Source organism: Lepisosteus oculatus, chromosome 4, assembly GCF_040954835.1.
Source record: "Lepisosteus oculatus isolate fLepOcu1 chromosome 4, fLepOcu1.hap2, whole genome shotgun sequence".
NCBI lineage: Eukaryota > Metazoa > Chordata > Actinopteri > Semionotiformes > Lepisosteidae > Lepisosteus > Lepisosteus oculatus.
In genome coordinates this window covers 56,725,887-56,750,785 of record NC_090699.1, presented here as the reverse complement: position 1 = coordinate 56,750,785, position 24,899 = coordinate 56,725,887, and the positions used below count along the sequence as shown (strand labels likewise).

Here is a 24,899-nt window from a genome sequence, read left to right as displayed (position 1 = left end):
CTTAGCCTCAATTGTAATTCGAATATCTTAAAATTGTGACTGTTTTGCATCTGAATTTGGCTTACACTTCAAAGTTTCCACAATACAAAAAGCTATGGCATATTATGACGTATAGAACTCAGTAAGGGTGATAGCAAAGAAAATGTAACTATTAATGTTGTTTTACAGATAAAATCATATAACATACTCTTAGAAGTCCCTATTTTATAGGTAAAGGTGGTGCCCATTCTTACACACCATCGCCTGGAGTTGCTCACAATCACCCCGTTGTCAATAGAGAAGCTGTCAGTGGGCAGCCCAGCAATGTTCCAGGCTCTGATCTTAATGGGATCGCCCAAGGTTTTACTGAGAGAGAAGTCATCAGAGGATGGGATATTTTTGGTCTGGATAAGAAACAAAAAAATATATTAACACTATAGCACAATTTCTGCATATTGCATATAACATTGTACCATCACCACCATAGATGTCGTTATCATAATAAAGATGATACATTTCTTATAAATACATTTAATGTGCAGATAGATATGCAACGTAACTAAGCACTAATTTACATTGAAACAAAAACGTCCAACTGCTTTTGGTAATGACGATTGCAAATAATTTAACTTGTCAGATTCCGATGCTCTAACTTAATTGTCATCCCACAAAGTTGCATAAAATCAAATTCAACAAACCCAAATTAAAGTCTTGGTTTTTTAAAGTTTTGTTTTTAATGTTAAATCTTGGTTTTGTAAAGGTTTCCATTATCAAACCTTGAAAACCGTGGCCAGGTTATTTCCACTGAGATGTTGGAATTTGTCATTTGGTTAGCAGTCAGTAAAACTTTTAAGAAACTGGGGTGATACAATGGGGTAAGATGCAAAGACCTTGCAGACTTTGGTCCAGTTCTTAGTGCACTCAAGACGGAAGGCCGCAGTAAAGGCACCAAGGTAGGCGATGACCCCAGCAGAGATCAGCACGTCCCCTGTCAGGTTGTCATAGGTATTCTGAAGGTCTTCAGCAGCTTTAGACCACCTGTGGATTTAAAATATGAACAGCATTAGGCTTATACTGAAGTAAACTGTTGTGCCAAACAAAGGGTATCAGCCGAGAGTTTGTGTGTTGAAAGTCATTTTTATTTCATATGCATATGGGAGTCTTGCTCTTGTATGCAAGACTCAAAAGACAATGCTTACAGTGCTCCTTTATACTGTGAAACAAACGATACAAAATACACTACCACATGACTCTCTGCTTGCATTGTGGCTATATATGGTCATTCTAGAAAGCTGACCAGTACATATATTTTCTTTACTGCTGGCTTGCGTGACAAGCAGCCCCTTCTGCTGAACAGACCGTTTGTTCTAGGAGAAGTCACTTGGTCATTTCCCTGAGAACTATGCCAGCTATGCGTAAATATACAATGTGGCTATATTATCTTTTGAGACCAGACATCCTGAGATGGAGTTAGTAAAATATAAGTACAGAAATACATAGTCAACAAGATGTAATACAAACGATGAGTATAAACTTTTAGTTAATTCCCTTAAACCTATTTGCGTGTTATTTTCCACCTCCAGCAAAATTAATAATAATATTCACACTTTTAATGACACACATTACTTCTTTCTATTCTTGGAGGTGGTACCCACCATAGGCACCACAAAGCAAAAACTGATTAGTTGGTAGCTGATAGATTACTACAGACTAGTTGGGTACAAAACTTCTCTTTCAAATGAGAACTTGATCCTGACCTGGTCTTTTCCCCACCCAGTCCTCCAATCAGTTTCTCGGCTCTCTCCAGCTTCTTGGCACATAGATCCACCTGGAACTCCAGCTGGGCTTTCTCCTGGGTCTTCTCTGCAAAGGTCTGCTGCAGGGCAGCCAGCCGGTCCTCCACCTCCTTCAGCTCTGCCCTCTTCTGGTTCAGAAGGGTCATGGTCTCCGCCAGAGACCTCTGGGCCTCCATCAGGTTTGCCTTCTTTGGGGCTACCACCTTCATGCCACAAGCAACAAAGGCACAATAACTTACCTATTAACACTGAAACACTGGTAATGGCAGTAACAGGTCCTGTTGTGCACTTGTAAAGCCAGATCAGAAACAAATGATGCAAAAGCTCTACCTTCACAATGCTTATTTTCATTCTCTCTGATTTTACTGAGGAGTTAGAGCCTTTTTTCCCTTAAACACCCTGCATTATATTCTGTTTTTTTGGGTGAGGTGAGCCATTCAAAGGGACAGAGCGAGGTTCAACCAACATTTGCAAGGTTATTGTGGTCATCAAATGAGAAGAAAATTCCCCTTCTAATTTCATAAAGATCTCAGAAAATACAGGAGTTGTAAACTACCTTTTATCCTATATTGTGCTTTTCCATGAACACCACGACAGGAATTTCAAGAAAGTTCAATGCAATCATAAAAGAACTTGTGACTCAAGTTGAAGAAAATAACAATCATGGGTCATATTATTTACTCTTTAACCACTCCTGGTAGTGCCACCATACTTTCAGGAAGAGCTCACCTTGGCAACACGGTCATAGACCTCCATGGCCAGGATCCACTTGCACAGGCCCTCGGCTGCAGATGAGGCTTTGGCCACTTTGCTGGGGTCAAAATCAGGGTTGGTGATGTATTCACTGCGAATCTTCTGCATCACGGGCACCTAGCACACAAAAGCAAAACCGTTTTACATGCAAGAGAGAGGAACCTCACAAGGGTCAAGTCTGAGGTAAAAATCAGATTAATGACTTTGAGGAAGAGACTAAAGAGGCATAAATTCCACACCTTTCTGTTATGTATGAAATAAAAAAAACGTACTTACTGGAATATTGTCTTTGTCATACACTTTTAAGTCTCGCAGGAAATTCATGTCTCCCAAAAGCTTCTTACTTGGACCCCAATAGTCCAAAATCTAATAAAAATTAAAGAGGAACAATAAATTTGTTATTGTCTGACCTTGTGCGGGCCTCAGTAGTGTATAAAAAACACCTTACTTTTTTATCCTAAAAAGATTGTTTTCCAGGATTGCTCCCCGTTCTCGTATTTTAAGCACCTTTTATTGTTAACTCACTTTTATGAAAAAATGAGAACCTATTTCAAATCCCCCCCCTTTCATATTTACTCACACTCCATTTGCAAAATTCTCAAACAATCCAAAGTCATTCCTGTTTGTTTTTTACCTTGCAAACTATCTTTTCAAACCTAAAGCTTCAATTTATTGTATGACCACAATAGTCTTCAGACATCTACTGTAGAATGGAGAAAAAAAGACAACTACAAGACTGTGACTAAAAAGTCTGTACAATCCATCACAGGAGACCCACTGAATAAAAAAAAAAATTAAAGCAGAGATACAATAACGAATCAGAAGCCCCAATGAGATGTGACACAGTTTGTAGGCACACAATTATTTTCCCTAAAGTAACAAATATTTCTAAAATAATACTTTATGTACACTATTAAAACATTAGTATTATTACATTAGGTGACTGCATTTTGTATTACTTAAGTTTAGGAATTCACAAGTCATTTAAAGCAACAGCTTAGTGGATCCCTGAATAAAATATTTATCTGAGGATGGACAAAAAGACCCAGTAGATACTAAAGGACTCAGTGAACGGAACCGGGCGTCCCCAGCAATACAGCCAGACTCACCTTCTGCCCCGTTCCATCAGGGTCATTGATCTTCTCTGGCTTGATCTCCTTCATCACACAGACAGCGGACATCACCAGCTTAACTCCAGATGGGGGATTCTTCATGGATTTAACAATGGTAATGTCAGAAGGCTGGAAAGGATACACATGACGTATTGGGAAACCAACCTTTACAAATGTTACAGTTTGTTGTTTACACAGAGACTGTGTAGAATAATGAAAACTCCAAAAATACAACATACAGTAAAGTACAAATTTGTACAAATGCATATATATATACTGTAGCATTTGCATTATGTACAAAGAGGAACATATATAGATGTCTAAGGCAATCCTTGTCAGTACTGTAAATACTGTGTACTGCAATATTAAGTATTGGCAGTTTCTACAGTAGATACTACAAATTTGAGCTGGATTATACAGTACTGGATATTCTGAGACCATGGAAAGTAAAGTGCAATGAAAATACAGTGTACTGCAGTGTCACTCAGAAAAGTACAAAAGCCTATTAGCAAAAAATAATTTATTGTGTTTGAACAAGATAATATTGCATGGTGCTAATAGATTTCAGTAGAAAAGCGGTAATCAGAAAAGATATGTGCAGGCTGCAGTGATCAGTACATTTGCAGAGCCCTGGTAAACTGTTGTAGTTCAGGTGGGTAGCTGCGTCAGCATGCGTAGGCTGCAAAGGAACAAGTAATAGGTTTATTCCATGCTGAAAAAAAGAAGAAAGAGAACACAACGTTTCGGCCGTGGAGCCTTCTTCAGGTGTGAGAGAGACAGGGCAGTAGGCAAAGGTAAAGTAGCGGGAGAACAAAGGTTGGGAGGGAGGAGGAGTGAGAGGCGGGAGCAGGGGACAGAAAGAGAGGCCAATCAAGAGGTGTGAAGTCAGAATGGGTGCAGAGAGGTGTGAAATGAAACTTCCAATGAATGGAGAAAATTTAAAAGAACAGTAATCTGTCGTTAAGGGAAGGGAGAATGTGTGATCCTAACTGCAGAACAATTTTAGTTTCGGTGGTCTTTCTGATGTATGAGTTCGGAAAACCGTCTTTGAGAACACACTGTTCTCAACAGTGTAAACTGTTACCTTGAGAGTGTCCAGTGCAGACAGAGCTGCTTCCAGTGCAGGGATGGCCTCTGCCAGGTCACTTTCACACTCGTCCTTCAGAGCCTGGGCCTCATTGGCCTTTAAAGTAGCAGCTTCCTCGTCCACACGCACCACTTTGCTCTTGGCCTGTACCTCTGCAGACTCCTTTTCTATGATCTACAAAAGCGCCACAGAGGTTCAAATGCTATCCAAAAGGGCCGGTGGTTTAATGATCCCATTTCTGCAACAGAGTGCCGGAATTTTTGCTTTACCTACCTTCATCATGTTTGTGTTCTCAATCTTAGCCAGCTCCAGTTTAGGCTGCAGGTCTACAAGCTCTTTTTTCATCTCTCCCACCTTAAGGAAGAAGATCAGCGCAGTCAGTAAAGTACTTTGTGTAGCAAAATAGCTGAGGCTCTGTAGGGCTACATGAGGAGTATAGACTTCAAATAAGAATCTGCATTGCAATCTGCGTTGTCTTATTCATTTGTTGTACCACTACATCTCTTGACAATGGATTGTACATGGCCTAATGTACTGCACAATGTACCTTTTCATTCTTTAAGAAGTTAAGATAGCAGTTTAGAAAGTTTATGTAATTAGAAAGGCCTATTCGGTCAAAAGCTTGATTTGTTATGAATGAATTCTTAGTTCAATGTGTTCATGAAATAAAAATGAAATACAGAGGAACGTCCTCAAAGTGCACTTGTCATTTTTTACATGGCTTGTACCTGAGACTCTGCGAAAGCCAGTTTATCAAGACCGTTGGTGTATCTCTTCTTGGCTTTCATCACCGTGTCTCGTTTCTGTGTGAGGAGCTGGCGGAATGCAGCAATGAGCTCAAGGTAGGAGGTGGGCGTCACATAGTTGTGGCGGCCCAGGTTGTGCAGGAACCTGGGGAAACACAAAACGTGCACCGAGACTCTCAGGAATTAGCTGAAATGAATTAATACTTACTCTTACAATACTGTCTTCTGTTTGTTCTGATTGTTACTGAATGGGCCAGGACAGGCACATTACAAAATCAGTGAAGACTGATGATGGTCATTTTGAGAGTATGGGGCAGGTAGCCATCCTGGGTGGGGGTGGGTGGGCTGGAGACTGTGATTTGGCAAGTTCCCATTGGAATATTATGGTTAGATGTTCTTACTGCACTCTCTGGTACGTTATACAAAAAATAAAAATCAGTGCACAGATGATTAACAAAACGTGATTGTTGAATAAAAACACAGATTTGGTAAAGATAACCCTGGTAACCTGGTATTTAATTTCAGGCATAAAGTATCTCAGGCCATTGTTCATGTTGCGTTATCTAAACGTTGATTTTAATGCAAGCATAGAAGGTCGCATACCATGTACGCTTTGACCTACTAAATAATTTGATGATTTCAGATAAGCATCTTTTTTCTATTTTCCTTTTTTTTATATTAGAGAGCAATTCAGGACAAGACCTGAATATTGATACAGCAGCCAGTCAGCTTAACTACTTTGCGTTGTCCAGATTAAAAGCTATGTTTCCTGGGATACATCCAAAAACAGCAGGTAAGGAAATCTGTGTAGAGTTTATTGTAAGCAGATTTTCCTTATATAACATGGCATAATTAAAGGTGGAATGGTAGCCTACTGATTCTGAGTCTGAGGCTGAGACATTTTAAGACTTTTGAAAAAAGGTGCTTTTTGAAAAAGGTCCTTCAGATGAGACGTAAAACTAAAGTCCCGACTCTCTGAGGTCATTAAAAATCCCAGGATGTTTCTCAAAAAGATTATGGGCGTTACCTCAGAATCCTGGCCAAATTTCACATTGGCCTTTACCAAGCATGGCCTCCTAATAATCCTCTTCTATGAACTGGCTTTATCAATCTGTTCTCCTCCACCTAGTAAATGCTGGTGTGTGGTGAGTGTATTGGCGCAATATGGCTGCCGTTGCATCATCCAGATGGATGCTGAATATTGGTGGTGGAGGGGAGTCCCCATTACCTGTAAAGTGCTTTAAGTGAAGTATCCAGAAAGTGGTTGTAGTTGTGGTTGTTGTTGTTGTTGTGGTTCTTGTAGTTGTGGCTGTTGTTGTTGCTGTGTTTGGTATGGCTGTGGTTGTTGTGGCTGTTGTTGTGGTTGTTGTTGTTGTTGTTGTTGTTAAAGCAAGAGTGGCTTGTTGGCACAGTGGTTAGTGTTGCTGCCTCAGGCGCTGGGGGCCCCAGGTTTAGTTACAGACCTGGGATGCTATCTGTGTGGAGTTTGTCTGACCTCCCTTTGTTCGCATAGGCTTCCTACAGGATCTTCAGTTTTTTTCCACAGTCCAAAAACATACTGGTAGGTCAAGTGGCCCGGGAAACAGATCTGGGAAACTTGGCCCTAAGTCTGGGTGTCTGCCCTGCAATGGACTGGTGTCCAATTCAGGGTGTACCCTGTCTTGCACCTGTTGCTTGCGTGTATAGGCTGTAACCCCCAGTTGGAAGAAGCAGTTAGAAAATGGATGGATGTTGGAAGAGCTACACTACACTGTCTGGTGACTGAGAATGACAATGTATGAATGACTTGGAGAAAAACAGTCCAGTCATTTGTAAAACAGTAATGGTTGTAGAGGCTCTGTTGTTAGCAACTTAACCCGGGCATGAAGGCTCTATAAAAGATAACCCTAAATATGCAAAAGCCCTAACCTCAGCAAATGCTTGACATCTGGGAATGAAAATACATAAATAAGGAATGACAGGTGCTCATTGCTTCCAAGCAATCGACAGTACTGATGCATTTTTGTCTGATGGTAAATTCTGCTGTATTATAACAGCTTTTAACTTGTAAAACAGAGTTTCAAAGAAACACTCGCATCAATTAAACGATAACATGTACATATGCAGTGCCTACTTCTCAGACAAGTGGATGGCGGAGGTGTGGAAGCTCTTGCAGATCGGCATGACCTCCATGCGCTCATGGTCACTCAGCTCCAGTGTCTCTAGGAACTTGTTGGCCACCCGCTCCAGGGCTTCCTCAGGCCAGGGCTGGCACAGAAACACAGAGCACAGAGTTGTATAGGGGCACTGCTACATACAGCCAGACAGCCAGGCATGCAGAACTAAAAAGCTTTGGAACATTTGGGCTGAAATTAAATGTATTGCCTGGTTCAGTCTTGTATCCTTTTCATGACCCCATTTTCAACAAAAAGTTGCAAAGAAAGAAGAGAGGAAGAAGAAGAAGTTCCCACTTTTAATTTCAGGCATTTATGTTGTATGCTACAATGCTGCAATATCTGGTAGACTGTTGACTGATTGGTTGATTTTACTTTAAAAACAGGGAACCATATACAAACATTGAGATGCTTTCACAAGTGAAACGTTAGTCAGGTTGGTGCTACAGAAAGGTGAAAAGTATGATATTCCTTTATGGAGTTGCTCGTTTGTTTCTCACCTGGAACCAGTCGATAGTGCAGCAGTTGATGAGAGAGGGGAACTGCCGCAGTCTGTTTCTAAAGGCTTCCCCGATGGGGCTGAATGCCACTACAACGTGCAAGTTCTCCTTGCAACGGTTCACAAAAAAAGCAAACAGGGACAGCGGGCTAAACTCCACAGACTTGTTTCGAGCCTGAGCCAGGGGACGCACTGCCTGCAAGAGAGTGGGGTAGCCTCAGTACTGCATTGTGACAGTAAACTCTGGTTTTTATGAAACTGCAGAATAAATCAGAATGCAATAAAATAATACTGTTGTTCATATGAGATACAAATAGAAAGTACCAGTAGGTATTTATGACTTGGAAAACCCTACCATCAGTCAAACAGCGGGACTGGAAAAATCTGAATAAATTACATTGATTGCAATCTGGTAATGTTTCGACAGTTTCATCTTACTCTGTGTGTTTAAGCATTCAAGGTTTTGGGGCGAGAGGGTTGATGGAACAAGAACTATGAAATAGAGATCCTCCATTCAGAGAAACTGGTTGCCACCACATCAGACAGACCTTACCAAATGTAAGGTTAATATGAAAAAAGATTAGGTACTTAATATACAGTACTAGAAAGTTTTTAGTTTTTAAAGATACACAGAATAAGTGTCTTCAAAACCAAGGTGAAACCTGCAACCTGATAGGAGCTCAAAGTATTTTTCAAGTGTTTGTTTTCTTGGTAAAGTCTGCCTGGGGAGTAGCCCATCTAGAGAAGTTAACTACAGTTGTTTGCAGATACTGTATCATTGGATTGCCCTTACCTCCATGATCTCCTGCTTCTCATCCACTGCGAAGAGGTTGGGCACTTCGCCGGTGTTCAGCACACTGTCAACATCCTCTAAGAAGGCCTCCTGTTTGATCTGGGCATCTGTCAGCAGGAACACCATCTTTTGGCCTTTCACCCCAGTGTTCTTCAACAGACGCTGCCCACATATAAGACAAAACAGTAAGCCAAGCCTTAGTGCTGCAGAATTACAACACAGACCCATAGCATATTCAATGGTTTTCTTCAACAGTTCTACACAATTCACCCAAATCGAATCTCCGGTGCTTCACATCAGGTGGAATGCCTTTAGAAGCCATGCACTTTATCAGTACTCTTTTCAGCTGATTGTGAAGTCAACCCAGGTGACCAGTGCCTAGATTCATGGCTGTTTTCTTGGGTGACATGAAGTGTGTATCATAGTGTCAAGGCAACATTAGCAGCAATCAGATCAGATTTTCATAGTGCAAAATGATGCTTTCTTTCTAGACTAATTCTGCATTTCTTAGCACACCAACAAACACCAAATTAAATGTCTAAATGTTTTATAGAGATTACATGAAAATAGTAAAGGAACTGGAAAAAAAACTCTAAAGCAGTAAATACACCCTATATAAAAATACTTCCTTGATATCTCTGACTCTACCTTGAGGTCCTCTCTCCACTCGTTCATGCCATAACTCTTGGAGATCTCCGGCTGGAAGATGGTCATCTTGGCCATCGCAGTGGCCAGGCGTGTAAGAGACTGGCGCCCACTGCCACCCACCCCAACTAACAGTGCGTTCCCACCCGGCTGCTTCAGGACACGGCTGATCCTGGACAGATGCTCCAGCACGTAGCTGGAGGGAACAAATATATCATGACACATCGGAAACAGTTTCCTATACATGTTACATTACAGGCACGTGTTAAGAAGTGTCTTAATGTTTCTTTTTCATCCAAATTTTGAAAAACACACTGAAAAAGGAGCTGGCAGGTAGCTAATGTTCTTATTTTACCAGGTATAAATAACAATGAAGAGTAATACTACAGAGGACAGAGACAACTTTTTCTTGAAGAAAGCTATTGATGAAATGCTTTTCATTATGATTTGTTAGGCTGAAGTTACATTTAGGACAACTTCTCCTTTCATTACAATGTTGAAATTTACTTCAGTTAATAGCCTGATCTGTTATTAATAGTACCTTCCAGGCGAAACAATTTGACTGAATAGTGTATGTATTTTTTTTCCATGGCTATGTGCACATTGATTGCACATCAACAGTAGATCTTTCCTGGGGTAGAAGCCAAGCACAACAATGTGACTGGGTATTAAAGGGAAAACTTAAATAAGCACTATTTTCTAGAAATGGAAATGTACTTAAACTTTATCAGCCACTGCTTCTCATTCTTGTGTCCTTACCGGAATATAACTAAGTTCATGCGTGTTTTGTGAGTCTGGTTGTACTCTTCCAGACACTGCTCAACCACATGGTTGAAGTTCTCGATGGAGGGCACCTCCGCATACAGTCTCTCATTATCTTCCAAGTCAGGGTTCATATAGTCTCCAAATAGAAGGCTTCTCATATCTTCCTCACATAACTGCAGAAAGATCACATTGGTCAATCGCGAACAGTGCAAAATGGTCAGGCATGACCAGACATAAATTGAAGGGTAAATCTGACTTATAGTTTTGACAATAAATGGAATCATCCTTCATTAAATATTTAATTTTGCCAACTGTGCATTTGTTAGGCTGGAATGGCTGAGTTAATTTTCTGTGTAGGACTGAGATGTTGCACCAACAAGTCTACAGCTATGGTAGAGTGTATGTTTTTTGCCTGTGATGAAACATTCTGCATCAGTACTTACAGCGGACTTTCCTTGCTTCAGGTGCTCAAAAACAGAGTCAAAATTGTCCTTAAAGTGGTCTTTGATGATGTTCTTCATGAGCTGGTAGAGCCAGGCTCTATCCTTGTCATCCACCAGGCGGTCATAGAAGACTCTGAAGACCTCATGCACAAAAAGGCGGATCATGGTGCGTTTGTTCTCCAAGGACTCCTTCCTCAGTAACAAGCACCCTTGGATCACACGAGAGAAGTCCCGCAGGTTGAAGGTATAATGGGACTTGGCCGGAGTGGGCAGGAGGTTCTCCATTGCTTTCTTATAAACCTGAAAAAATAAGACACAGCGTAATGCCACACTTTACTTTCTGAAATCCAAATACTCAAATATCTCAGAAACATTATTTTACTTTTCCGTTCCTTTCTCGGATTGTGTCTGCATTATGTTCTTTAGTTAGGTGAAGTCATCTTTGACAACATTTTGTCTCATTTGACCCATCAAATTCTATAAATGCATCCTTGCATTTTTGAGATGAAGAGTAGAAAATCAAATTAGAAGATCTAAAGAAAAGGCTTGTGAACTGTGATCAAGTGTTGCACTGACCTCCATGGTTGCACTGACAATCTGGCTCCCCACAGTGAAATAATCTGGGGGGAACTCTTGGTTCCTGAGGTAGAAGGCCACGATGTTAGAGAAGATACGGACCATGGTGTCATCGCTGAAGGAGTTGATACTGCAGATGATGAAATGACGCAGAAAGCGGGGTGTCACTGCATTCCTGCCTCCCCCTGGCGGACCCATTGCAGAGATGAGCTGCAAGTCCACCAGTGTGATCTTGGATGTGTCTTTTAGGTCATACCTTTAGAAGCATTAAACACGGCGAGTTAAAAGAACATTACAAAGCAGAATCCTAAAATTTCTTGAAGAATTGTAGTAATAACTATAATATTTCACAATTAGTATATCTTATTAATTCTACCCTGAAATCTATAGTACCTAACTCTTGATCTCAAAATCACAGCTTTTAATTACATTCAACATTAAGTGCTATTTTAAGGAAAGATCAAAACACTGAAAATGTGTTCAAAGTAGTTAAAAGAGCTGTGTAGCATGATAATTGGTCTTATGAAAAGAAATAGCCCAGCTGCACTGAGAGAGAAATTAATTTACACTTGTTTTATGCACTTTCACATGTCACACAAATAACAGCCTGACAGGCTAAAAGAGCTTAAATTATTTAGTCTTGAACAGAGAACATTACAAAGAAACCTGATTGAAGTGCCTCAAAGGCACTGACAAAGTCAGGGATTTTTTAGAAACAACCGTGAAACAAAAATTAGAGGACAGAAGTTGACACTAGCTGCAAACTGTTTCAAACCTAGAACAGGAGGAACTTCTTTATGCAAAGAGTCATCCATCAAACAGGCTAAATGGGCTGAACGAGTTTGTTCTATTTGTAAACGTTCTTACCAGTTCCCATGGTCAAACAACTGCCTGAGAAGTTCAATGGGCGGCTGAGCGCCATACTGCTCCAGGGCGGGCATGTTCATATCGTCCACAAAGATTACACACTTCTTCCCCATGGGCGGGCCAAATACCCCCTTCCGCCTTTTGTCCAGCCTGGACATAACGATGTTCTGCAAAGAATCAAGCGTGATCATCACGAGCAAGAGCTCAGACCCCAACAGAAATACTGTAGCTCTCTTATTTTGTCACTTTCAGCAGCGTATCCTTGGGACCTTAGAAACTAGACACTAATAGCAACATACTATTATAACGTGTTATTTTAAGAATAAAAGTGTATAAGCAGAAATTACTTTTTTAATATATGTCTCATAGCCTTTTAACTTTAGATATCGGTATCTTTTATTTAAGGATTTTAATGTCACATTCTTTTCTCCTGTTACTTCTCCTAAAGCTACAATAACCATGACAATGACTATAACTAACATTATTCAGTTCATTAGAGAACCAGCTGACCTGCAGATATCAAAGCCTTGTAATGGCACATACTTGGCTCTGGTTGGCACTGGTGCGGGCTGAGAAGTTGATGAAGAAAGGAAGGTAGCGGTTTTTGTCCAGGTTGTTCATGAGTTTGTCTTTCACGTACACAGATTTGCCAGTGCCAGTGGGGCCGACAAACAGCAGCGGCCTTTTAAAGATCAAAGGAATATGGACATGACAGTCAGAAGGGTTAAAAAAATGATAATATTTACAAGTCCAAATGGCTAAAATCAGTTGTAAATCTATGTGTCTCACACCACTGACTTCATAACCATTTATGAGAAACTGGAGTACTGGAGCCAAGCAAAAATGTGTTAACCATTATTCCATTTTCTTACTGATTTATCCAGTTCAGGGTCACAGGGAAGCTGGAACCTATCCCAGCAAGCAACAGGCACAAGGCAGGGTACACCCTGGACAGGCCGCTAGTCCATCAAAGGGCAAACACAGACACAAACATGCACACACACCAGGACCAATTTTGGAGGTAAATATAACAGAAACATTTTGTCAATTCTCAGTTGTCAAGGGTTCTGTGCTACAAATTAATGCTACACATAAATTAGATATGACAGAGATTATATGGGGGACATTTTCATTTGAGTTTAAACCTTACAAACAGGTAAAATGTATAATAAATAAAACTACTATAACTGCATTCTTTAGGTTTTATGACATCATATTATACTTCTTTATTATCACAACCTAGTAGTGTGCAGCATAATCAATTCTATAGAACAAAAGAAATTTAACTTACTTTTCATATTGCACACAAAGGTCCATTAAGTAGGTGTACCGCACGGTGTCCATTGTCGGGACAATGATATCCTGCACGTTAGTGTTCTTATCCCCAAGGGAGATGTTCTTAATGGCCTCATTCCAATGAACCCAGCGACCCCTACCTTTAAACTAATGGGAAAATCACATTTCAGATTAAAACACAAAAAGTACTGACCCACAAAAATAAAATGTGCAGTTTGCACGCAAGAAAAGATTTTGCTGTTTACAGTTAGTGCAGATATAAAGTCACAGTGTGGTTGATATAATGCGCTTTCCAACACCTAGTAAGTTTGCTAATGCTGTGCTACTTGCTTTCCAGTGCCATACCTCGTATGAGTAATCATAGACCAGTCCCTTTTCTTCCAAGGGGCATTCCCACTTGCCCACAGAGCTTGGGATCGGGTGGTCTTCCGATTTCCCTGCGATGATTTCCCGCAGAAAGTTATCAAACGTGACACGACTCTCTGTGTCACAACTGCCCCCCACAGACCACACTAAGGAGAAGGCAAAGGCTGCCTGGAGCAACAAAAGGGGCAAGAATCAATCAAACTTCTAGTTTATAAAGCCTTACATTACAGCTGCAGGGTAAAAAAAGTTAGCACTTTGATTATAACTTATAATATAATATGTCATTTTTTGTTATTTTTCCAATAGTCAAAAAGCAGAGCAATTCTATGTACATATGCAAGAAAAACTGCTTTTCAGTATTGAGCTGATGTACTGTACCATGATCCAGGAGCGCATGTTCTTGTTTCCTGGCTCCTCTTTTACAGGTTCAGCCAGCAGCATCTCAAACAGGCGTGTGAGAGATACAACTGTATTACTGTTGCTTGTGGGCACAACCTCCTGCGACATCAAACAGAATCAGCTTTAGAGAAACAATACAGTACATTAAAAGTACACTATTGTTTGATACCTGATGATCATAATAATAATTCCTTACACTTGTATAGTGGTTTTCTGGAGACCGCACTCAAACTGCTTTAAAGATAATGGGGACTCCCCTCCACCACCACCAATGGGCAGAATACACCTGGAATATGTGCTGGCAACCAGGATGCGCCAGTACACTAACCACACATCAGCTATCAGTGGGGAGGAGAAGAGAGAGATGAAGCCAATTTAATGATCACATGATCATTTTCCAGAGCTCATTGATTCTCCTCCCTTTCACCTTAACGGTGGAGGGCACTACCAGCAGATTTCAAGACAATCCCAAACCACATTCCAGTGCCCATTCAAGACTCAGCTGTTGAGACAGTACTGTGATCTTCTCAGTTCTAGTGGACTCGCATCTTCTTCCATAACATAAGTTTTCTCATTATTTCACCCAGCCACACTGATACTTCTCGTTACTTTAAGTACAGTCATTTAATGACACTTTTTCTATTTATTGAACTTAATGTGTATTAAATTGTACCTCTTACCTGCATTATTTTGTACAATTATTTGGCTTGTACTACTGCAATATATTTTTGAATATAAAACATATTAGTATAAAATTGCAATATCATGTTAATATGATATTGCACCTATCTGGATTGTTTCTAAATTGTGCTATTTTTGCACACTGGTCTGTATTGCATTTTTTTCTACTGGAGTACATTGGCCTAAACAAAGACACTAGCAAAGAGAAAGAAAGGAAAATAAAGTGGTTAGGTGAAACCCGAGAAGAGATATTGCAATATCCAGAGCTTTCATTCACATTTGACAGATTCAGATGAACTGCAGTCGCAGTAAATGCACGTTTACCGCATTGGACTAACTTGGTCTTTCAGCACTACAATGTGCACAATACAGATCCTACCTTGCAGTGTTTGCGCAGCAGCCTGAGGGAGGGGGGTAGCAGCCACTGGAAGAGCTCAGAGAGGAGTGCAGTGTTGTCCTTGAGCTGCAATGGTTCAGGCAGTGTTGTCAGCCAGGACAGCACAATGGGCATCCAGCCTAGCTGAGAGGGCTCCATGTAGATCATCCCACAGCGACTCACAGTAGCAGGCTGCGAAGCAAACACCAGGGACAAATGGAAGCAGCAGATAAACCCAATAAAGACAGCTCTACTTCAGACACCACAATTTCCTACAGTTGGTATTTTAAATAGAGAGTTTCACTATTATCTGGGAAAAGACATACAACTGCTCATTAATTCAATTAAAATTGAAAAAATAAATAGAAATTTAGATTAGATTGGTTTGACTTTTCTGGCAAACCTTGCTTTGGTGTTTTGCCGGGATTTTGGAGCACTGCAGGAAAGGGGATGACAAATACTGTCCATGAATCTTGTTTTGTTCTTATTAAAAGTCAACAATCAAGTAAGAGATGTACTTACAGAAGCCTGAGAGAGATCCATAGCTTCAAAGATGAGGCTCATCTGACTGGACATCTGAATAATTTCTCCGCTCATCAAACATAACTATAGAGAAAAGGCCAGGTAATCGGATTCAGAGGTACTGTAGGCTTGTATTCTCTAGCATTGGTAAATATGAGCACAGGGACACTAAACATAACACACAAAAGCAATAAAAACCTCGAATACTTGCCTTCTTGTTGTCATCCAGCACTGTGTTCATGCTCTCAATCCACAGGGTGTCAATGGGTCCATCAAACACAACCCACTTCCGATCAGGAGTGTCCGTGGAAGCAAACTCCCGAAACGTGTTGGCAACGATCCCATCAGCCCACTGAAACGAACACACACCCTTTGCTCTTAATTGGCGGTATAAGTGAGTCATGAAAGGGGGTAAACCACAATAGGAGTACAAATTCAGGACCGGGGTGTACAAATCTGTCCTGTTCTATAGAAAACAGAAGTGTTTCTAACATAAATGAAGAATCTGTGTATTTTTTTAAATCACTTAACAGGATGCTCTGTTTTCTACCCTTCTTTGTAATTACGAAAGCTCAAAAACCAAGCTTCTGCTTACTCTACTCTGATTGCGGAAATTTCCCCGAAAATGTGTGTCCACGCTGTATTTATACAGTAATATACACATCTAAGAATACCATTTAGACTTAAGAATATAACACTCTCTCTTTTAATACTTAAAATATTTAACAATAGTGAGTCTGAGGTTAATATTGACAACTGCAAAGTAAATTCAACTGCTGATGCAGAAAGAAATGGGAACATTTGTGTGTGATAGAAATATGGACTTGACAGTGCATCTTAGGCAGGCCAGAAACACAACATTCCACTTCTAATAAGCCCTTGTATTTTTAGACTTGAACCCCCAAAAAGGCCTGTAGAATTTCTTAACTTGTGAGAGAATTTTATTGGACAGAAACTGCCAAACAAGTGTCACTCAAATGCATGCTGTTTCAATGAAGGCTCTGTGTGCAGAGAGGAATTAGGTAAATTATAGATTTTAGTGATAAAACCAGCCTACTATGAGAAACTGCAGAAAAAAGTAATATTGAGATCACCCACCTCATGGGAGACAGGGTCAAACTGCCCAAAAAGCTGTCCCATTGTGATGGATTTAGGGTTCACTGTTCGGTATATCACTTTTTCTTCCTCATTATACCCCTTCTCATTCATTAGAGTCAGAGTATCTGCCAGCACTTGCAATACCTTGGTTTTACCAGCAAAAGGTTCTCCTACAAGCATGAACCTGCAAAACATCGAAACTTCAAAATCAAAACACGTTTGTGCACTCTTTCATTCCAGTTGTGGATTCTAAACATCTGTGTCTATAGAATTTATTTATTTTTTTACATTTATAGAGTATGCAAAACCTGTGAGAAAAGTCCATCAAGAAAAAATAATGGAAATACATCATGTTTGAACTAGAAATACTGGAAGAGCATTGCTCTGTTTCAATTGATTTAGATTGTTTCGAATTTAAAACTCACCCATGTCGAACAATCATCATTTCATAAGTCTGGATCATCTTTTCAAGAAAAACCTGCACTGGCTGTACATTATGTACTTTGCAACATTCATGAGCACATTCAAGAAAAAGCTGAAATTTGGGGGAAAAAAACAGAATAAAAAAATGAGCAAAATAGTTAATTAAGAAACAACAGAATCAATTTTGCATCAACTATATATTTTGAAAATGTCTGTGAAAACAGTTAAAACTCCTATAGTGCAATGATACTAATGAGATGAATACTGTATGTGGCACACTTACAGTTAAAAATAATCTTGAGCCCAGAAAACAAGTTTGTCATGTTTTTGTCACACTTAGATAACATTCATTAATGTTAGAAGAATCCTTAACAATTAACATTTGTTTGGCTTGAGACACATCACATTAAGAAAGCAATATGTAAAACAAAATTAGATTTCCTTTTTTGGATCCTGACCTGATAATCAGCCACTGGCAGAGAGATGCCTGGGAACAAGTCACTTGTGATCCCGTTAAACAGAGGAATGTCATGAGACAGGAATTTTGGCTCATTCACGTCTTTGATGGAACGAAGAAGCTGAGAATGGAAATTTTAGAGATTCTCAACACTGCATTTTTTGGTGTGCTATTACCTGTGCACTTTGGTTCTAATTGTGTATTCAAAACCCGTGTGCCAATAGATCTGTAGTTGCCTCCAGTTACAGTTTATGCAAAACTAAGCTTTTAATAATAACAAACAGTAAGAAATACAGCTGACTGAAACAAATACAGCTATTTTGTTCATTCTTTAGTACACTCATTTTCAAATGACATCAGCATCAAATACTAAATAAATGACATTTTCAAAGTGATATAAAAATCATTTACATGTTTCATGGAATGTAGAAGCTGGAAATTAAAATTAAATTCCTTTCGATTCACTTAGTCTCTACACTTCACAAAATGTGTTATTTAACACTGAGACATTAAGCAAGCATTCTACCCTGGAGCTTTGGGCTTCTTATCTACAACCAAGATTTAAAAAAGCCCTATATAAAAACCTTAAAGCCATGTTTATGTAAAACATCCTTACTTTCTGATCTCCTGTTAAAATAACTATTACTGCATCTCAGAAATGTTATCATATTTTGGTACTCACAAGAATATCTTCATTTTCTTCCGGGAACTTAAGTTTGAGATTTCCAGCTGCCACCAAAACAGCTTTGACTGCACGCATGCCATAGTCATAGTGGAACTGCGATGAGAGCTGCTCTGAGCACAGCCTGTAAGTCATCACAATCTTGACCGACAGAGGCTTGGCATGAAGGAAGCCATAAGAATAGAGGGAGATTTCAGCTATCAGTGCATAATTAGGAACCATCATTGCAACTGTCCTGAACAGGACCTGCAAGAAGGAAGACAACGGAAAAGGTCACATGTTTGAACACAAGCCCACAGCCAATCAAGTGCTAAAATGCACACAAGTGAATACAGCATCATGTTTATAAATTAAGAGTTTGTTTCTTTGATTGCTGTGAAACAGTATTTTTAACGCTACTACTGATGTAACCCTTGAGAGATGGACAATACATTTAAACCTCTGCATTGCATTAAATGGCACAGAAAGTTTACTGTGCTTGCTTTCTATAACACTCTTATTGTCAGGGTGCCTGGTTTAATCTGCAAACAGCGATTCATTTTCAATGGTTTAGAACAGCTGTCAAAGACCCCATAATCTGCTGGTATATTCAGAGACAACAAACAGATCCAATGATGCAATGATGAAGAAGTTTACAGCATCCTCGGTAGACCACATCAAACTTTTACTGTATTTTAGAACAACAGAAAACCCAGGTACTGATGATCTTATTCTCAAAATCTCGCAAATTTCTACAAGCGGGGTTCTGAAAAGAAAGCATAACCATTTACACATAGTCCACAAAAATCAGCTCCTACTCCACATCTATATCATTGCTTCTATTCTGTTAAAAGAAAAGTTTGTGCTTAAACACATACTCTTTTGAAAATCACAGTTGAACATTCTGAGATTCCTGCCTTCATTCAGTGCATGTGTAATATGTTAAATGAAGGCTATGGAGATGTAGGAACACTCACCATATTACAGTATATTTATTTATGAGGTTGTCATGTTAAAAAGCATATTATTATATTGATGTCTTATCATTTGATTGCAGCACTAGAAATAAGCATGGTGCAGGATTTTCTAGCTATTATTTTGAGCTAGTACTTAGTAACCCAACACAAAAGCCCATTGTAATGCTAGCCAGATTGCATTCCCCATGAGAAAGGCACCTTCAGGTTGTCAGGCAGTTCAGAGCGTCCAGCATAGCCAGGGTTCATGGTGATGGCAACAAAGCAGTTGGGGTTAAGTCGCAGCTCAGTGCCCTCAAAATCAAAGTATTCAAGCTTCATCTGGATGGCTCTCTGGATACACAGGATCTGCTGGGCCACCACCGACAGCACTTCCAGCTCAATGCGGTTGAATTCATCAAAGCACGCCCAAGCCCCCGATGACGCCAGCCCTTTGAAAAACTGAAAGATGCACAACACAAAGATGACACGAAGACTGGAGGACAAGGTTTCCTTAATATTTGCAATCTGATCATTTTTAAAGGATATTTCTTTGGCAAATGCTTTTTATTTTCCTTTACTGTATGAAATTCCTTACTAGCTGCATATCCATTTGTATTATTAGACAGTGCATGCATTATGCATTGTTCTCTGTTATTTCTAAATATATATATTTATATTAGCCATATACAATTTCTTGCATTAGGAATTTGTCTTTTTCACATACCCCAGCTTGCTCTCCATGAGACACACAGACAGAGAGAGAAGCTTGGGGTCAGAGCGCAGGGTCAGCCATTGTACAGCGCCCCTGCAGCAGTGGGGGTTAAGGGCCTTGCTCAGGGGCCCAACAGAGTAGGATTTCTCTGCCAGCTGCGGGATTTGAATCAGCAGCCTTCTAGCCACAGGCGCAGATCCTTAGCCACAGAGCCACCGGTCCGCCCTCAATGCATGTTATTTCACATACGAGTAACATATCCTGCGAAAAATAACTTTTCCCAAGACTTCTCCAAACTGTTTGTGGGAAACAGTGATGTACAGTATGTAAAGAAGTATAAGGTACAGTTTGATTTAATGTCACTGTGTATAATTCTAAATCACTGTTACCAGTGTGCAGTGAATTAGTTACCTTCCCCATAGCCAGGTAATCCAGCCCATCGGAGCAGTTGAACACCACACACTGCACTGCCAGTGCCTTGGCCAAATCCTTGGTGGTCTCTGTCTTTCCTGTCCCTGCTGGACCCTCAGGAGCCCCCCCCAAATTAAGATAAAAGGCTCCAATCTGCAAAAGAGAAACATAAAGGGTGAGAAAGAGAGCATTAACATTGCCAGAAATACAGAACGTCCAAGAGATCCACAGTTGTAGACAAATAGAAATTGATATCTGATTCTTACACTTTGATAGATGTGTCTAACAACAGGAGATTTTTGAACACATTTGATCAAACAACATGGAACGCTATCATAATGATCAGGAGGTCTGTAGAAAAAAAACATTTTTAAATGTGTTCTAATAGACATATGTGTTTCTTAATACAAAGATAGTACACCATATACTGTAGGTAGTATACAGCATATGGATGTTTGCCTGTTATGCCTTCCAGCACATAGGGGCAGCAACATCCTGTTGCTGTTACCGTAACACTTGGTTTTTACAGGACAGGGTTGTTAGCCTTGTGCCCAACCTCCAACATGGAGGACCTGGCACCCGAGATGAGACACAAACCCACTACCCTGATATTATGAGTCTCATGCTCTACTAACAGAGCTAGCCGGGGCGCATACAGTATACGTAGTGAACTATATCATGAAGTGTTGGCGTGTACACACATTACACAATTTGGGTTACCATTCTAAACTTTGCATTATCATGTAATTGTACATTTTAGTGTAAATATAATTTATCTTGACAAGTTGGAACATCACGTCATCTCTCTGAAACGCACAGATCTCATGCACTTTAGTTATGGATATTTCAGATGCTTTTTGTTGCAGGTCTATGCTTTGTTCTGTTAAAATCTTCACTCCCTTTACCAGAGTGCGGTAGCATCTGTCGGTCAGGGGGGTGATGACCAGCCTGGGGGAGTTTCCCAGATACTCGTAGGCATACTTGACGTCACAGTTGATTATGCGGACACGTGCGTTTTCATTTTCCCAGTAGTACCGCAACTGCGCAAGCCACTGGAAGTCTGTTTCATGTGAAACACCTAGAAAATTCAAGAGCTGTTGTTACATAAGGAGGAACGTGTCACTTCCTTTCAGAACATTACCAAAAATGACTACTAAAGCCTTTCAATCTCTACCACAAAGGACAGAGTTCTGTAAATTTGTGCTCTAAGGAAAACGATGAGGTTTTAATATATACTGTATAGAGAACACTAAGAAAACAACATGAATTATTGTCTGCCACAATTAGATCAACAAATCAAAGCAAAAGGTTATGCTTTCTCTGTATTGACCTCAAAGAATTCAGAACTATATATTTATAAGTCTAGCCTTACATGCAAAGATATGGAGATAATGTGATTAAAATTAAAAGTTTTATATATGGTTAAAAGATTTCAGAGGAGAGCCAGTATGAATATAGAAAATAGAGATCTTCACTAACTTATTTCTTTGAGTAAGCAACAATTAAGGATAAATGGAGAGCTTCTGATTTGTTATATGCGGATTTTCCAGACGCTCCTGCATGAATTAGTCTTTTTAACCACAGAAAAGGTTAATTCACGAGTCTTGGTAATGGAAGAAACGTCTAATTGGGGTGAAGTGGTTGAAGTGGTTAAACATAAGAATGGTTACAAATGTGAGTAGGCCATAAAGTTATACAGTTATAACGGTACAGCTATGAGGTTAAAGGTCCAAAAGGGACCCATCTGAGGTTCACTGCTCCAAATTTATATCAGTGATCTTAATACTCATGGTTTTCAAAAACTTGCCAAGCTTGCAGATGCAATAAAAATGTAGATGCTAAACCCTTTAGAAGCAGCAAAATTAAATTTTAAAAGATGTAGGCATTACGACTAGACTCCTGGCCACTACAGTTTAATAAGGTCAAGTTTCTACGCTTAATATACAGGGCCGGATTTTGGTGTTCATAGGCCCTAGGCACTTTCACTCCGAAATGTGCAAAAATAGGGGTAAACGCCAACTGAATTACGTCAATTGACACGATGCACTTTGAACTATTGGAATACTAAACCACGTGATTGACAGAGCGAGTCGAGCGACCATCACTTCTAAACTTCTAGTTTCTAGAACAGCCGCTAGAGAGCGTATGATTATTGATTTGGTGCACCTAGAGTCGATCGCAAGCATGTTTTTTCAGCTTTTCGTTAGTCACTAGTGTTTCCCTCCTTCATAGGCCCTAAAAATTTCGTAGGGAAATGGGAATTTATCATTCCTAACTCTGCAGTCAATCACAAGACTTAGTACCTTTCTCAATCATCTCCATCACTACATCCCTGGCATGTACATCAATGGTGACCAAAGCCCCCAGTGTAGTTCGAGTCTGTTTGGGCAGCTTTCCTCTCACCAACTCCACAATGTCATTCAGCTGGTTCTGTAATTGCTGGTAATAGTTCTTCAAACCCTGCAAAACACCACGTGTTTCAAGACCTGGATCTATTACACAAGGGGGGTAAAACACACATCCTGGTAGTCCAGGGTATGTGTTCCACATCAGATTAAAGGAAACTTGCTTTGAGGAATAAGGTAACATTTATCAAATTCTTCTTCATAGAGTGTAGCTTCTTTTAAGATTAAATATATTTTTTAAAGAGTCATCTAACCAGGTTTCATTTAACAGATACAATTATATGCATGCAATTTATTTTTTTTAATTGCTGTGTAAAAATGATAAAAACAATTTGGCTTGTAAAACATAGCGGAATGTAATGAGGCATGACAATCAGTTGATTGTACAGTAAATGTGCAATCATGTGCAACCCATTAGATAAAATGTAAGCAATTAAAAGTTGATTTTGATCAATGTACTCCTGAATGCAGGGATGCAGTCTTTACCTCTGGTCCACTGCCAATGGCCTCATGGACCTCGATAGTCCAGAACATCTGAGAAACACATAGCACCACCTGGCCCGGCCACTCTCTCACCCAGTCTTTCCTTGCCCTCTCAGGGTAGGCCTGTAGCAATGGAGTACATCCATATCAGAACAGATCGCACTGATCCAAATAAGACAAGTATCATAATGAAAGTGTATGACACATCAAGGGCTGAATCTGCATCTTCATGGTCAAAAAGCGACAGAGTTGAACAAAACAGATGACTTTACCAAACTCACATAAGTACAGTTATCATTCTACTGGGAATATTACATATTTATGACTCGCTAAATAAATAATCATTAAGCATCCTGAAAACAAAATAAAAGCAGAAGCTTTCTGGGGCCAATTTTAATTCAATTCAATTCAAAATATTTTATTGATCTCCATGGGGGCAATTTAATCCAGTTTAAGCTGAAATCTACAAATATCCTGCAAAGATTATTTTGTAAAATGAATGGGTTCTGATTTGCCTGATGCTAATTGTCCTGGATTCTGGTTTCCAGCTAAAGTTAAAGCATAAAAGCATGGTGGTGACTGCGTGTCTCAAACATGGAATCCCCGCTTTCCAGGTGCAGCTATTGATTAAGAGGCGCAAGAAACCTGCAGAAGTTTTGTCCTTTAAAGACCCGATCCATGCACCTCTGACCTTTGACCTCTAAAACAGCGTACCAGTCTGGAGCGAGCCACCACATCCCGGATACTGCGTAGCATGACGTCCTCCACCTGCACCAGCCACTTCTCCACGGCCCCCCGCGCCTCCGAGGTGGAGATGAGCTCAATGAGCTGAACCCGCTCGCCCTCGCTGCTGTACATGGCCTGGATGTCGAGGTTGGGCAGGAAGTCCAGCTTCGCGATGCCCTCGAAGCACTTCTTCAGGTGAGGCTGGACACGCAAGGGGTCCTTGGTCTCGGACAGGATCTCCAGCATCTCGTCGTTGGACAAGAAGAAAAACCTGTAAGAATCAAAGCCGTTCAATTTAACATGCTGCTAGCCCTTCATCTGCTCATCTGTGGACAGCATGTTGCACTAATGTACTTTTTTGGACACTGCATTAATATACTGTTTTATACTGTGGTACTTTCAATCTGTATATACCTATGCGCATTTTGCACATAGTTGATTGTTTAACAGTGACTCTTAGCATATTTTGCACACACCTAACTCTATTTATTTTACTTTATATCGCTGTACTTACTTAATTTTTAGTCTATTCTGATGTCGAAGTTTTTGCTTGTCTTGGGCTGGGCTGCTGTAACACCTCAATTTCCCTTCAGGATCAATAAAGTCTTATCTATCTCTCTAACATGTCCAGATGATTATTTTCCCTCCCTTTAGACTTCCAATAGCTAATTTCACATGATGGACTGTACTTCCCATTTTCTCAACCAATTTCT

General features: G+C 40.0%; 1 protein-coding gene across 3 annotated transcripts in view; it reads right to left on the bottom strand.

The window, feature by feature from the left end:
• dnah12 (dynein, axonemal, heavy chain 12) overlaps positions 1-24,899 on the bottom strand; it is a 54,512-nt gene that overhangs the window by 14,028 nt on the left and 15,585 nt on the right. For all 3 annotated transcript variants that reach the window (XM_015347986.2, XM_015347987.2, XM_015347984.2), the window contains exons 22-55: positions 24,175-24,457; positions 23,464-23,583; positions 22,876-23,032; positions 21,478-21,650; positions 20,573-20,725; positions 19,669-19,908; positions 18,515-18,760; positions 17,834-17,953; positions 17,378-17,487; positions 16,953-17,136; positions 16,066-16,206; positions 15,855-15,938; positions 15,336-15,524; positions 14,255-14,374; positions 13,856-14,044; positions 13,506-13,657; positions 12,758-12,896; positions 12,215-12,381; positions 11,348-11,603; positions 10,772-11,071; positions 10,323-10,501; positions 9,567-9,759; positions 8,919-9,080; positions 8,127-8,321; positions 7,587-7,720; positions 5,456-5,618; positions 5,001-5,081; positions 4,725-4,901; positions 3,638-3,769; positions 2,805-2,894; positions 2,505-2,645; positions 1,737-1,978; positions 870-1,017; positions 238-383 (exon numbers count right to left, since the gene is read on the bottom strand). In XM_015347986.2, the coding sequence (XP_015203472.2) occupies positions 238-383; positions 870-1,017; positions 1,737-1,978; positions 2,505-2,645; positions 2,805-2,894; positions 3,638-3,769; positions 4,725-4,901; positions 5,001-5,081; positions 5,456-5,618; positions 7,587-7,720; positions 8,127-8,321; positions 8,919-9,080; positions 9,567-9,759; positions 10,323-10,501; positions 10,772-11,071; positions 11,348-11,603; positions 12,215-12,381; positions 12,758-12,896; positions 13,506-13,657; positions 13,856-14,044; positions 14,255-14,374; positions 15,336-15,524; positions 15,855-15,938; positions 16,066-16,206; positions 16,953-17,136; positions 17,378-17,487; positions 17,834-17,953; positions 18,515-18,760; positions 19,669-19,908; positions 20,573-20,725; positions 21,478-21,650; positions 22,876-23,032; positions 23,464-23,583; positions 24,175-24,457 (5,706 nt within the window). The remainder of the gene's footprint in view (positions 1-237; positions 384-869; positions 1,018-1,736; positions 1,979-2,504; positions 2,646-2,804; positions 2,895-3,637; positions 3,770-4,724; positions 4,902-5,000; positions 5,082-5,455; positions 5,619-7,586; positions 7,721-8,126; positions 8,322-8,918; positions 9,081-9,566; positions 9,760-10,322; positions 10,502-10,771; positions 11,072-11,347; positions 11,604-12,214; positions 12,382-12,757; positions 12,897-13,505; positions 13,658-13,855; positions 14,045-14,254; positions 14,375-15,335; positions 15,525-15,854; positions 15,939-16,065; positions 16,207-16,952; positions 17,137-17,377; positions 17,488-17,833; positions 17,954-18,514; positions 18,761-19,668; positions 19,909-20,572; positions 20,726-21,477; positions 21,651-22,875; positions 23,033-23,463; positions 23,584-24,174; positions 24,458-24,899) is intronic.